This window comes from Protobothrops mucrosquamatus, unplaced genomic scaffold (assembly GCF_001527695.2).
Source record: "Protobothrops mucrosquamatus isolate PMUCROS unplaced genomic scaffold, P.Mucros_1.0 scaffold_177, whole genome shotgun sequence".
Lineage (NCBI taxonomy): Eukaryota > Metazoa > Chordata > Lepidosauria > Squamata > Viperidae > Protobothrops > Protobothrops mucrosquamatus.
The window spans coordinates 4,495,026-4,509,292 of record NW_015386253.1 but is presented as its reverse complement, the minus strand read 5'-3'; the positions used below and the strand labels follow the sequence as shown (position 1 = coordinate 4,509,292).

Sequence of the window (14,267 nt, the reverse complement as noted above, 5' to 3'; positions counted from 1 at the left end):
GCTGGATCATTCAAACATCATTACAGTGGGTGAGTTATGAATATACATGTGTGAACAAGCCCCAAGATACATGCAGCTACATTAAAGCTGCATGTTTATCCATATTTCCTTAGAAAGATCAATGAGGCTTTCCCGCAGGTATATGTAATTATCAAGAAGTTTAGAAGTTTCACTAAATGGAATATTAATTATGTATGAGTAGACATCTATGCTATTGCTTTGTAAATCTATTGCAAAAATGCATGTCCTGCTTTCTAAATAACAGGTGTAATACATACTGTATGGAAATGCTTATGCATTAGCAAGATTGAATAGTTGTCATGCATCCACAGGAGAAAATGCTGTGGATCCTCATTATATATATATTTATTATAGTTGGGTATCATAATAGATATTGACCATAAATATGTGTGCCTATTTATAAATCATTTAGCAAGCCAGAATTTCAATCCTTCACTATTTTCTTTAAAAAAACTGACAAAAACATTTTATTTCAATCATGGACATTCAAAAAATTATTATTTGCATTGCATAACCCACAAAAATCTATACGTACATGATTTTAAAGAAATAAAACAGGCATATGCAAAATAACAATAAAGCAGTACAAATGAGAATATCTAGGTCTCTGTTTGCTGAAATTTATTTAGAAAAGCTAATCCTATTGTGAAATACCCAGGAACATTCAGACCTAGGATTGACTTTTTTAAAGTCATTAAAAATCTGTTTAATATCTGCAAAGATTTTATTTCCCAACAATCTATCTAGGAAAGATCACAATCTCCTTTCGGTGTATAGAGTCAGCTAATTTATCTATTAATCTCATAGAATAACGGGGGTTAAATAAGGAGAAAATGTTCTTGTGAATTGTTATTATGCTCTGCTGCAGTTTGTACTTTTGAAACAAATGAATAAAAAATTATGTGTAGCATAAAAAGAACCATATCAGAATGTGCTCTAATTTTCCTATTATACCTCAGAAGTCTCATGCCAGCTGTGGCTCCCAAGTAGACAGGTATGCTTTTATGCAAATGCAAAGGAATTTTCTCCTTTACTTTATTCATGCAATCATTGATGGGCATAGCAATTTCTTGAGGGTTGCTGCCATAGCTGGATATTCCAGGGCCTAGAAAAAATAATTAAAATATATTTAGTTTGTTCTGCCAAGATCAGCACAATATATCTGTTTCTCTACTTCCACTAGTGGTAATCCAGATTTTTGCAGCCTAAATATCTGTGTATCTTGTATTTATTTTTAGTTGCCAATAATGGTGCATTAGAACTTTTAATCTTTTAAAATGTATTTTAGTATTATTTAAAAACACAGTATAAAAGAAATCAGGAATCGAGAAAACAAACAGAAAAACAGAAGAGGAGCATTGTAAATTGTATTTACAAGCATTGTAAATTCAGTTAGAACTGTAAAAGCTTCTTAGATGAGAAGCAAAATGTTTAAAAAAAGAAACCAAGAAAATCCAGTTGCTTTTTGGAAAAAGCATCTTTAAGACAATCATGACTTAGAAGATTGAGAATCTTCATAGATAAGCATTATGAAGCTGAATTTTAAAAAATCTAAAATAGTTTTAAATAACAGTATCCTGTTTTCTTATGTAGTGCTGGTTCCAGTCCTGTTAATTTGTATATAACATTAATTCTATCTCTGCCAAGTATGTAATCTTGTGGTTTGCACAGAATTCTTGTAAATGTTTGTTTGATTGCTTGGTTTCTGGATCACTATGAAACCTAGTGTTTAGAGGAGATGAATATATTTTGGAGGTAATTAAATTCTGATGGGGGGGCTTGGTGAAGGCAACATGTTTTAATTTTGTTTATGTGTGTCCCTATGCAGTGATCTTATGTGCTGTGAGATAATTGCTCTGAACATTCTTAAAACATTATAAAGCAGGTTACATATTTGGCTGGGAGTATATGGAGATAATAGATCACACAAACAGGAGAAGAGCCATTCAAATAAATAAATCAGCCATCAACAGATATATAAAGCTGGGTAAGATATAATACCCAGCAATCACCTGATCAGCAAATTTTGAGGCAGACCAATCAAAATACAGATAGCACCATTCCTGGCACTTCTCACCAAACAACCCTCTGAGTTTACATCTTATATAGATTACAAATATTATAAGCCAATCACCACTTTTAAATTACTGCAATAATGAAGCCTCATTGGGACATCAGTCAAAAATTTCTGCTGAAAACCATATGAATACCTTAGTGTTCATCTGATGGTCCAGAAAACCAAATTACTAGGTACTGCATATATAAGCTTATTTGCTTATATAACTATTAATGTTTGCTCTGGTAAGAAAATTGTACTTTTAGAGAAAACTCTCCTAAACTATCTTTGAAATTTGTAAAGAAGGCACATTGAAAATATTTCTCCACAATACCCTTTCCTTTATTCGAAACTGTCCAGGTTAAAATATGCAAAATCTCTTTTTTTGGAATTTATCCTAGGAGATCAAGCGCTATGTTTGAACAGATTATAATAAGAATACCTTTAATCTGCTAAAATTGATTGATACTTTATATGCCTCACTTTACTCTTTACTTTGAGCATATCCAAAGATACGTATGGTGGAGGAAAATAGGACCTAGACAGACTGATGATCCATTCTAAAATGAGGAATATTTAAATATGTGGCCCTGTGCTTTAAGAGAATCCTGACTTGTGAGATTATCAGACTGAGAATCTGCTTGAGAGTGCTGTAGACTGTGACTTGTCTACTATTTCATTAGTCATAAAAGCAGTGCTTTAAAAAAAAACTAATAATTTTCAGGTAGGATTCCATTAGGAGGCTGCAGATCCTATATACGGTATCTATAGTTTTTATAGTACTATTAGTCTGGAAAGAACATCTAATGCTGCCATGGTTATTTCAATTCCTAATTGTTTGCATGAGCAGAGAGGTTTGTGAGTTTGTATCTACCAGTGAGGAACTCACTTAACACACAAATCTGTCTGATTAGAGAGTACATGCCATCTCAAAAAAAAAAACACCCTTGCATGAAGAATTCAAAAGCAACAGATCAAATAACATTTAAAGTTTGGTTAGACTGGAAATTACTTTGTCCAAAACATGAAAGGTTAGTGATGAAAACAGATGAGCCCTGATCAGGTCAGGGCTACATATTCTACCTATGAAACTCAATGACTATGTAGATAATCTCTTTATCAGACTGACTCCTCTCACTTTCAGATATAGAAAAGATAAGAAGAATGATAAATATCTATAGAATTCATGTAAGATAAAAGCATACATATTTCCTCTATTAGTGTAATAGCTCCATACTGGTGAATATAACCATTTATGTGTGATTTTGTGGTTAGATTCCAAACTTGAAAATCTGTCCTTTTGTTGTAGCAATTCTAAGCAGAGAAGAAATCTTTGACTTAGGATCCAAAATCATTTTATCATGCACTAAATAGATGCTCAGTATGACTCAAACATATAAACTGATTGTCCTCACTCTCTTCCATCAAGACAGTTTAATCCTTGTGATTTTTTTATTCCATGCAATTATTTCCATGCAATTATTTCTTCCTCACCTTTCACATTACACTTGAAGGTTTGACTTACTACTCCGGTATTATTTTCTTTTTCTGCTGGCCATTCATAAACATAGACTGTTGTCCGAGATGAACCAGCATCAAGCACTATTCCATACTGAGAAGGGCAGAGAGAAAAGACAGATTATAATCCAAGAAAAGTAGCCCCTGAGTTCTTTATACAAGCTCAATATTATTATTTATATTTATATTATTTAACTTTGATGGTATTTGTATGGTCCTAATGCCAGGTAGAGAGAAGCTCTATGACAGCAGGAACTTGCTTTTTCTTTCAGATCACATTACCTTATCCCCTGAATCCTCCAAGACCCCTCGTCATTTTCATCATTTAATACCAGTAATATTTCTTGGATGCAGTTTTGGTCCATTAAGAGTTTTACTACACTACCTTTTCCCACCAGAGCCTTTCCCAATAAGGCGCCTTCTGGATGCGTTGGACTTCAGTTCCCCCAAATCTGCAGCCACCATGGCACCCATCTATATTTAAATCCAGTGCATCTTAAGGGCACCATGTTAGAGGCAGTGTCTTTGGCAATTGTGAGAGATCGAGAGGCAGGCAGCCCGGGCCATACAAATCATCAGCAAAGCATATGAAGGTATGGGTGACCCTGTTCACATCCCACATGATACTAATGTCATAACTGCTGCACTTTAACCTTTGTTCAAATGAGCACTGAGCAAGTTCTGAGGGTAGTCATTGTAATGCCACTGTCAGGTTAATATCTGAACATGGAATGTTTGGGTCAGCCTGGCTTTGCCTTTAGGCAGCAAATAATTCAAACCAAATAATTCAAATAATTCAAACTATCATATATATTAATGTACAAATCTTCCTCCATGTCAAAAACCAGCTTGCTATGCAGCAACAGGCATAGCTATTCAAGAGAAACAAATGCAATGCCTCTTTGCATTCACAAAATGAGTTTCATGTTTCTTTCACCAAGGCTGCAGTATACATCTGACTTTAAGAGTTTACAATGTTCTCTAAATCTCTATTTTGTGATCCAGGGTAAATATATACAGTGGAATTCTCATGCTCAGATACTTGTGACTCACACAGAAACAATAAAAGGTGATCCATGTGTGACCAAGTGAATAAAAACTATTATTATTACAGTAATATTCTGAGGTAGTAATACTGTCCATTGAATTCATAGGCCCCCAGACCATTATATTTAACAACATGGTCTTGTTTTATAAAAAATAAAGTATTTTAGGCAGCAATCATAAACAGACTGGATCAGGGAACAAATCTTGATGAGCTCCAGAAGACTTCCTTAGTTATTTATTTGGAAATAAATAAATTTGCTTGGAATTGTAGCATTAAATACAAAGTTGCAGAGTACTGTATAGTTAGAGAAGATTAGTTTTTAAAAGAAGCAAATGGCACAAGTCCAAAATATCACAGGGAACATAATTTATCTACTGCCCTGCTCTACTGTCTTGTTTAGAACTAGAAATGTTTTTCCTTAACTATTGTTTACAATGATTCAGAAGACATGTTTTGGATAACAGCCAGCCACCCAGTTTCTGAAATTCATTAAAACATTGCAATGTTTTTCAGGTTACAGTGTGAGTCTGAAAATGGTTACTGCCTCTTAGAGTTCCGTTAATTTCTTCAACAGAGCTGCACTTGTAATGCATCTAAAATTTTGAACTTACTCCATTAGTAATTTCCCCCTTTTTCTTTTCCCTTGGAATGGATAGTTAGAAGAATAGTGCCAGCAACAAGTTGTAACTGGTACGAAAAGCTCGTAGCTACACCCATCCAAATCTTGTCTTAGGGAAAATTCGTATAATTAATATGCATCCTTTCACAAGGAGCTGTATAGTCTCCCTATAGATAGCTTCAGATTTTTAATAGTAATTGTCCAGAAATATTCTCAATACTAACTTCACATATTATATAATTATTAATTTAATTACCAAAGTACAATGTTAACTCTTCTTGATTGGCATTTTATGTTAAAACTTTTTTATATTTTTGGCAGCTTCCTTTTAATTGGTCAGCTAAAATCTACGATGCACTGCATTTTATTTCTTATCTAAGCAAGATACCCTCAGGTTTCCTATTCTTGTCCTTTAGCTAAGGATTATGGTTGTTGAAGAACAGCATATCTGGAGAACATCTAGAAAAAAGACAATATCTAGGCTTAAATCTGCATAGTGCCTCTCATGCAGTGGTGGGATTCAGCCGGTTCGCACCATTTCGGCAGAACCGGTAGCTAATTTTTGTTGCCCAAGCTCAGAATGGACTTCTGGAAGCGGCATCCACACAGAGAACCGGTTGTTCACATATTTGAATCCCACCACTGCTCTCATGTTCTCAGCTAAGAAGTGTGGCAACTAGCTGTAGTTTCTCCCTGGGCCGAGCCTTTTCAGGCAATTTGCTTTCAATATTATGTTATCGGCTCAGCAATAAATATCTCAGTTAAACATCAGATGCTGCAAAAGTCCTAGCTTATTATTTAAGCCTACCTTTAGACCTGGAGAAAGGATCTGTTTCCGATTCATCTGAACAAGAGTAATAGTAACAATAATTGCAATGCTTAAAAGTAGAAAAATTAAGGTGACAATGGTTGGCATTTTGTACTACACTTGGAAACCTAAAAATAAGGAGAAGAAAAATGATATTATTAATTTTTGAAGGAAACAGTTTCTTAGGGTGAACTTTAACACCTGAGGCCCAAGTTCATTAGCTTGAGATGAGGAAGGTGACTATAGTTAAGTCTACTGGATTGAATACAGGCCTTATACTCTTGTATTGATTTATCTGTATAGATAAGATGACAACTTCCAAAATTCCCTGGACATCTGGATGGCCTTATCTGGAAAGACTGAATTAGTTGGATAATAGATATATTTTGTTGTATGTATAACACATATATTGTTATCTACTAGAATTGCCTTCCTTTTTTCACTACAGAACTTTTGTCTTGTTGAGCAAAAATTTAACAAGTAGATGTTGTGATTTTGATTTGTTTGATCTGCAACTTTTTTACACATTATACAAGAGGCATTTCAGATTATATCTGAATTAAACCTAGCTGATAACATGCATATCACTGAATGAGGCGTAGGCAAATAGATGAACCAATACCATGGTTAATGTCCACAGAAGCTTTCCCCAAATGGATGCCTTCTAGAAACTATGATTTTTAAAATGCCACTTCTAAACAATTCAAGATACTGTGACAGTCTTGTCTGCTGTGTGTGATTTCCAATAGATTATTCAGATATGTTAATAAATGTTGCATGCTTATGGGAAGAATAAAAAAGAATCATAACAGTGTATTATTATTATGGTTGGTTGCACGGTCAGCCAGATGTGTAGATTAGATTTGCATTTTAATCAAGTCCTTCCCAAACACCTGGGATGGGCTGAGGTGAATGTTCAATGCTGTTAAACATATAGTCCCAGGAACAAGTAAAGCTGCCTTTTGCAATTGACTGATAGTGATTTTGTCACTGCTGATCGTATTCAAATAGTATTCCGGAAATTTTGAGATTACACACAAGGACCTATCTTTGCTTTCTTTTGCCTTAGCCATTCTACTTCTATTTGCAGGTCCGTGTGTTTTATGACAATTATTTCTCTCCCATTCTGCTATATTCATGAATTGCAATGTCCACAATCCAGCTTTATTATCTTCATCATAACTAACTTGCATTTTATATATGTTATAACAATCACAAGCTAAATTCTTTTCACCAATTCTTTATAATAAGATTAAATTTTCAGATTCCTTTGATGCACTAGATTCTATGATGTATCTATATATATTCCATGCCTCCAAATACCTCCAAGTATATGGATCTATTGACATACACTTGTTAAGGAGAAAAGGAGCAGAAAAGATTGCTACATTTCTCCCAGGACATATCCTAAGGATGGATTTGATCTCAGATTTGTGAAGCGGCCTGGCTAGAATTGTCTTTTGTGTAAAATTGAGAAGGAATTCCTGCTTCCCCATAGCATGGAATTACGGAAGCTCTCCCATTCCCAGAAATGCTCATAGTTGGATATAATTAGTGAAATTCAAATCTATGACCCTGCCAATCTAGATCTATAAGAATGGCTTTCTCCACAGAATTCCTCTTACTGATCTGAAATAAATCAGGAGTTCCAGTCTACCAACTGACTCTCTTTGCATATATTTGGTTATCAGTATTTGAATAGGGATCAAATAGGGCCTGTATCATAAAAATGCAAATGTTAGCAATTACTTCCAGGCTTCAATTTCAATTATGGCACCAGCACTCAAATATTATGTTGCAATCTAATATAAGAAATGGAGTTCTACTTGTTACTCTAATTGTGTTAATGAGGAAAATTGCGGTATTCCCATTATCTATATTGCCTCAGTAAATTCAGACTAATTAGCTCTTACAGCTTCTCCAGCAGGGCAAACATCCACAAAGTTTAAAACAGCTGTTTAAAAGAGCATTGTGTCTTCAACTAACATAATGAAATGTTCAACTAACCAGGTAATGAGATTTTAGCTTAGCATTTTGTGAAAATCCTAACCAAACTGTTCGTATATGAAAATCCAGAAAAAAACTCCTTAGTTTGATTTAGTAAAGCATGTTTAAGTTAACCATAAATAAAGTTGCTATGTAATACTTTTTAGGATATCAATGGATTGCCTATGCTGGTTGTAAATGATACTTGCTGAAGTCCAGCATATCGATATTGCAAATGCATTTTTAGCACATTCTTATAGATGCTTATATACATGTAACTAAGGCTCTATATATTGATGGATTTACAGACTGTTGTAAATTACCATTTGTTTTCTCTATAATTTGATTAAACTACAGTGGCTAGATAAATGTATAATAGTTAAATTATCACAATGCAAATTACCATAATAAATTATCACAATAAATTAAATTACCACAATAAATCAATTTTTTAAAAAACGGCTAGGCTTACACATCCCACTAAGCTATAACCCAACATACCACAATGGAACATTAATCAGAAAGCACACAGAGGACTTGAGGGGGAAAGCTGGACAGTGGCAATACATGCAGTAATTTTGAGTAAGAAATACATGTCCAACCACTTAAAATACTGTAAGAATACAAGAATAAATATGAGTTCAGTTCCAAGTTTTGTTTCCAGAAAATTCATTATCTCGTCGCTAGTCACTGGTTAAAAAAGTAGGAACACTTCCTTATTTTAAAGACTTACTACATTCAAAAACCCATACCTTACAGGGAAGTAGATGATTATTGGAACACATCTTTAGATTGCAAAATTTGAATTCCCCAATCATTCCTCAATTGCTTCATTTTTTATTATTATTAGATTATTTTTATCCAGCCATTATTATTTCTTATAAATAACTCGAGGTGACAAACATCCCTACTACTTCTTCCTCCTATTTTCCCACCACAACCACCTTGTGAGGTGAGTTGGGCTGAGAGAGAATGACTAGGTCAAAGTCACCCAACCATCTTTTTATGCCTAAGATGGGTATAGAATTCACTACCTCCTGGTTTCTAGTCTGGGGCATTAACCACTAGACTAGACCAAAGTAGCTCTAGTTACTTTTGATGGGTATGTTTTGAATTGCCACTAGGTTTTTTTGTTTCAAAATACAGTGTATACTGCACTTAAGCTTAATAGACAAGGGGCATGGGGAATAAGACTGGAATCTTCCATGCTCTTCTATTTTGTAGAGTAAAACCCATGTCATATTTAAAGTAGAAGGTAAATAGATTGTAAAAGATTCAGGTCACTGGAACTTAAATACTGGATAACACTGTCTCTTAATTTTTACCCAAGGAAGTTATTGTCTTCCAACTTTACTGGAAAAAAGAGTAACCTTTGCCCCATTTTTAATATAATCTATTGAGAATTAAATTCCATTAAATTCAATGGCAGTTATTCCTATGTAATCCAAACAGAAACAAAGCCTTACAAAAGTTGATTTTCTATCAACTTTCATTTGATGTGCTTCTGTTAATATGAGTATAATTTTCAACTAAGCATATTAACTCAGTTCATTTGGAAAGTTTAAGGAGAATGGCATTTTGAAAACACCACAAATAGATATCAACTGAAAAAATATAGTCTTGTTCGAAAACTTTAAGATAAGCCTTTATAGTTTACTTGATGAGTGCCCTATATTCATTTACTTATCTATTCTTAGCCAATTATCTGGTGATTCTGTTATGCAATTCTGTGACCCTGTTTTTGTATTTGGCTCCTGTTTTCAGTTTATTGTCTGCCCATTTCTGTCAGGTATCTCTGTTTCTCAGGGATTTCTGTTCTCCTGTTATTGGCTGCAACATTTTATTGCTTTGGTTTTACTTATATTCATTTGATCTGTTCCTCTTAGATATTTTGCCTTAGATTTAGAAACCTACAGAAGTGTTGTTTTTCCTCTGCTCCTGTGGTTGAGAGACCTAATGGCTAAAGTACATAGATCCCACATTTCTGTGTTGAAGATTCTCATCCCTAATATATTCTACTTGCAATTTGAGCTAATTTTGACATTTTCTTTCTTTAGGTCTGATTTCTATTTCTCCTTGGACATTAAGCATTTTGTTCTATGAGTTTTATTAGAAATATGCTAGCTAGATCAGGGATCCCCAACCCCTGGTCCATGGAACGGCACCAGGCCTTAGCACGCCAGAAACTGGTCCGCGCAAACAAGCAAAGTCCCATTTGCGGGATGCAGACAATTATATGAAACCACGTCCCTTCCGGTGTGCAGAAAAAACTCTTTCTACAGAACCAGTCCTGGTGCTCAGAAAGTTGGGGACCTCTGAGCTAAATCATAATATCCAGTTAAACATCCTGCTAAAGGTAGTTTTTTATCCAATATAACATTTTATTCTTTATTAATCCTTTCTGTTAATTTGCATATTTTGAATATAACTGTACTTTTTATGTTCTTCCTTCAATTAAAATGCTGGAAGTTACCAGTAAAAAGTTGAAATCTTCCCAGCCAAATCTTCCCTTTCCATTTTATCTGAAAATGGAATCATTCTCTTGCATATGTTCACTACTAATCATAGCCGTTGTTACGGCTGTAAGCAATATTACAAGCATTATTACCATTTGAACATGTTTGACAGAAGAATGAGGACTACAACATAGATATACTCTTATATTGGTGTAGTATGTACTCCATGAACGTGCTCTGTTGGGCGGATGTGTTTTGATTGCTCTGTTGTTGGATTAGTAAGCATTCCTTTGAGATACAGTCACCATTCAGTCTTTCATTTCTAGGATTGTGTTACCTTGACTGGATAGATTGTACCCAAAACAGATTGCTGTCTTTGTGAGCCTCTTTGTCACAGAAGCATATTTGAACCAGCATGTTGCCCCCAACAATCTGGGCTCTCGTTTTATCAACCTCGCAAGGATGGAAGGCTGAGTTAAACTTGAACCAGACAGGATCGAACTTCTGGCTGTGGGCACAGTTAGCCTGCAATGATGCATTCTAACCACTGCGCTTCCACGGCCCCTATATAGCAGGGCTTTTCAACCGGTGGTATGCGTACCACTGGTGGTACGTCGGTACCTAGCAGGTGGTATGCGTACGACAGGTTGAAAAGGACTGTAAAAAATGTTAAAAAGGTGTAAAAGTGGATGAGGTGAGGTGGCGGCAGTGCCGCACAGGCTTGTGGGAGAGTCAGCTGGAGCTGCGTAAGATATTGCCGGGACTCTCCAGAGAGCCCAGGATCAGTGCGTGCTGCTCCATCTGATGGGTGGCAGGCAGCCACACGCAGTCTTAGGGCAGAGATTCAGTGGAGCTGCGTGAGGTTTGCTTGGGTTCTGCTGAGAGCCCAGGATTGGCACATGCAGCTACAGCTAATTGGTGGTGGGTCTAGGATCTTTTGCCTCCTACCCTTGGCCATGCCTCCTTCTCCTTGACCTCCTGCCTCTGCCCATTTGCCTCCAGCATTCCTCTTCAGAGCAGCATGCAATTACCAATAGGGGGGTGCGGCTTCTGCAGTTGAAGTGGGGCATGGGGGGTGTCGGGGTGCTAGTTGGTTATCCCTCAAAGATTCTCTAACCTTAAAACAGCTCTTGGGTGGCAACAGTTACCCAGCACGAGGGGCTCAAGAGAAAGAGATGCCAGCAATGCTAACTCCCAAGAATGAGGGGCTCAGAGGCAGCTACAAGCAGGGGAGGCAGGGAGAGAGAGCGAAAGAAAGGAAATCAAACCTGATTGACAGGGAGCATAATAATCCTACCCCTACTCTGCAGAGGGTAGATCTCCATCATCCCCAGCCCAGCAGGGGTCTTCCTGCCACACCATTGTAGACAAAGGAGGGCTCCGGTAAGGAGGAGGAGGAGGTTGAGGAAGAGTGTTTAAGTAAGCTTAGCAACTGGAATGGGGATCCCCCCAAAACAAACGTGCTTCATGAGTAACCTCCCAGCACAACAGAAGTGATCAAAACCTGCTGCGTCCACCCAGCAAAGGGGGGAGGGGGGATAAAAATCAAACAGCCCCCCCCCCCGCTGCCAATCCTCAATAGAAATGCTCACAACAATGAAAACCTCGGACAGGAGGAATAGCGCAGCCGGGTGGACAGGCAGGTGTCTTGCTTGGCTGTGCCTTGGAGGGGGGGAAAGGGGGCAGCTTCACTCCCCCAAAAGCTGCCCTCTCACGAAAACAGGATGAAAACTCCGAAAAACGGCAAGGAAAAAAGATTAAAACAAAAGAGTGTCTCTTCTGAACAAGAAAAAAAAAAGATCACATCCGCATCCAGCTACTGGGGGTGGAGTGGGGGATTTTTATTTTTTGCCTCGTTTTGCTCTTTTAAAAAGACCGCGTCCCCCCACGCCAGAAGATGCGCACCCTCACCGTTTGCATACTGCGCCCCCCCAGACTCAAAGCCTCTCTTTCCCTTCCTTTGAAACAAACAACCCCCCCCCCGAATCCTCCCTTCTGAATTACAACGAAAGAAAGCCAAGTTTTTTCTTTTGTGGTCTTTACATATTTAAACTGATAGAAGGAAGTGGGGAAGCAAACCATTGCGAGACATTCTTCTGTTTTAACCTTTTTTTCCTTATTGTTTTCAGAGTTTTCTTCCTGCTGTTGTGAGAGGGCAGTGTTTGGGGGGGGGTTGAAGCTCCCCCTTTCCCCCCCTCCAAGCCAGAGCCAAGCAAGATAACCGCCTGCCCGGCCGGCCACACTCTTCCTCCTATCCGAGGTTTTCGTTGTCATGAGCATTTCTGTTGAGGATTGGCAGCGGGGGGCGGGGTGTTTGGTTTTTATTTCCCCTCCCGTCTGTTGGGTGGATGCAGCAGGTTTTGGTCACTTCTGTTGTGCTGGGAGGTTACCCATGAAGCACGTTTGTTTTTTGGGGGGGGATCCCCACTCTGGTTGCTAAACTTGTTTAAACCCTCTTCCTGCACTTCCTTCTCACCAGAGCCCCCCTTTGTCTGCAACAGTGCGGCAGGGAAACCCCTGCCAGGCCGGGGGTGATGGGGATCTGCCCTCTGCGGAGTAGGGGCAGGGTTCCTATGATCCCTGTCAATCAGGTTTGATTTCCTTTCTTTGCTCCCCCCTGCCTTCCCTGCTTGTAGCTGCATCTGAACCCCTCAGTCTTGGGAGTTAGCATTGCCACATCTCTTTCTCCTGAGTCCCTCATGCTGCATAACTGTTGCCACCCAAGAGCTGTTTTAAAATTAGGGAATCTTTGGGGGGGATAACCAACTAGCACCCCGACACACTCCCCATGCCCCCTCTTCAATGGCAGAAGCCTCATACACACCCCAATCACCTATCGGCTTCTTTCTTCAACCAGAAGGAGAGAAGGGGATAGAACAGTGCAAAGATTAATGTCAGAGAAACAGGCACAAGTTTCCCATTAAAAGTGTGGTAAGTTGGTGTACAGATAGTCCTCAACCTACAACCACAATTGAGCCCAAAATTTATGTTGCTAAGTGAGAAATTTGTTAAATGAATTTTATCCCATTTTATGACTGTTCTTGCCACATTTGTTAAGTGAATTACTGCAGTTGTTAAATTAGTAACACAGTTCTTAAGTGAATCTGGTTTCCCCATTGACTTTGCTTGTCAGAAGGTTGCAAAAGGGGATCACGTGACCCCGGGACTTTACAACCGTCATAACTATGAATCAGTTGCCAAGCATCTGAATGTAAATCACAAGACACTGGGGATACTGCAACCATCATAAGTATGAAAAATGGTCATGTTACTTTTTTCAGTGCCGTTGTAACTTCGAACAGTCACTAAATGAACTGTGGTAAGTCAAGGACTACCTGTATTTTATTACTTTTTCCCCTTTTTTTGGTCATCAGGTTTTTGACACCTTGCTAGGCGACTGGTGGTACTCGAATATTGCCATATCCTAAAAGTGGTACAATCTGTGAAAAGGTTGAAAAGCACTCCTATGTAGCATTCACATATATTTCCTAAACTGAGCTTCTGGACAAGAGGTAGCTAAGAAGCAGTTAGTGGAAAAACAATTTAATCAGTATGGTCTTCTTCAAGACCAATATGACTCCTGGTTGCTTCCTGGATGCATTTATGTAATGTTCCTGATAGCAAATACAGAAATGGTTTGCCACTGCTATCTTCTACAATATTTTTTTCAGCTTCTCAATCTAGACCACAAAGAAAGAGCCTCTCTCAATATTAATCAGGACAGACCCTGATTAGCTTCAAGGCCTAAGCAAGGT

The 14,267-nt window shown here is 37.7% G+C and overlaps 1 protein-coding gene across 1 annotated transcript in view; it reads right to left on the bottom strand.

Moving 5' to 3' along the window:
- Positions 1–14,267, bottom strand: part of ENTPD3 (ectonucleoside triphosphate diphosphohydrolase 3) — a 29,145-nt gene that overhangs the window by 11,489 nt on the left and 3,389 nt on the right. The window contains exons 2-4 of the mRNA XM_015823262.2: positions 6,071–6,198; positions 3,572–3,689; positions 976–1,126 (exon numbers count right to left, since the gene is read on the bottom strand). Of these exons, the coding sequence (XP_015678748.1) occupies positions 976–1,126; positions 3,572–3,689; positions 6,071–6,178 (377 nt within the window). The 5' untranslated portion in view covers positions 6,179–6,198. The remainder of the gene's footprint in view (positions 1–975; positions 1,127–3,571; positions 3,690–6,070; positions 6,199–14,267) is intronic.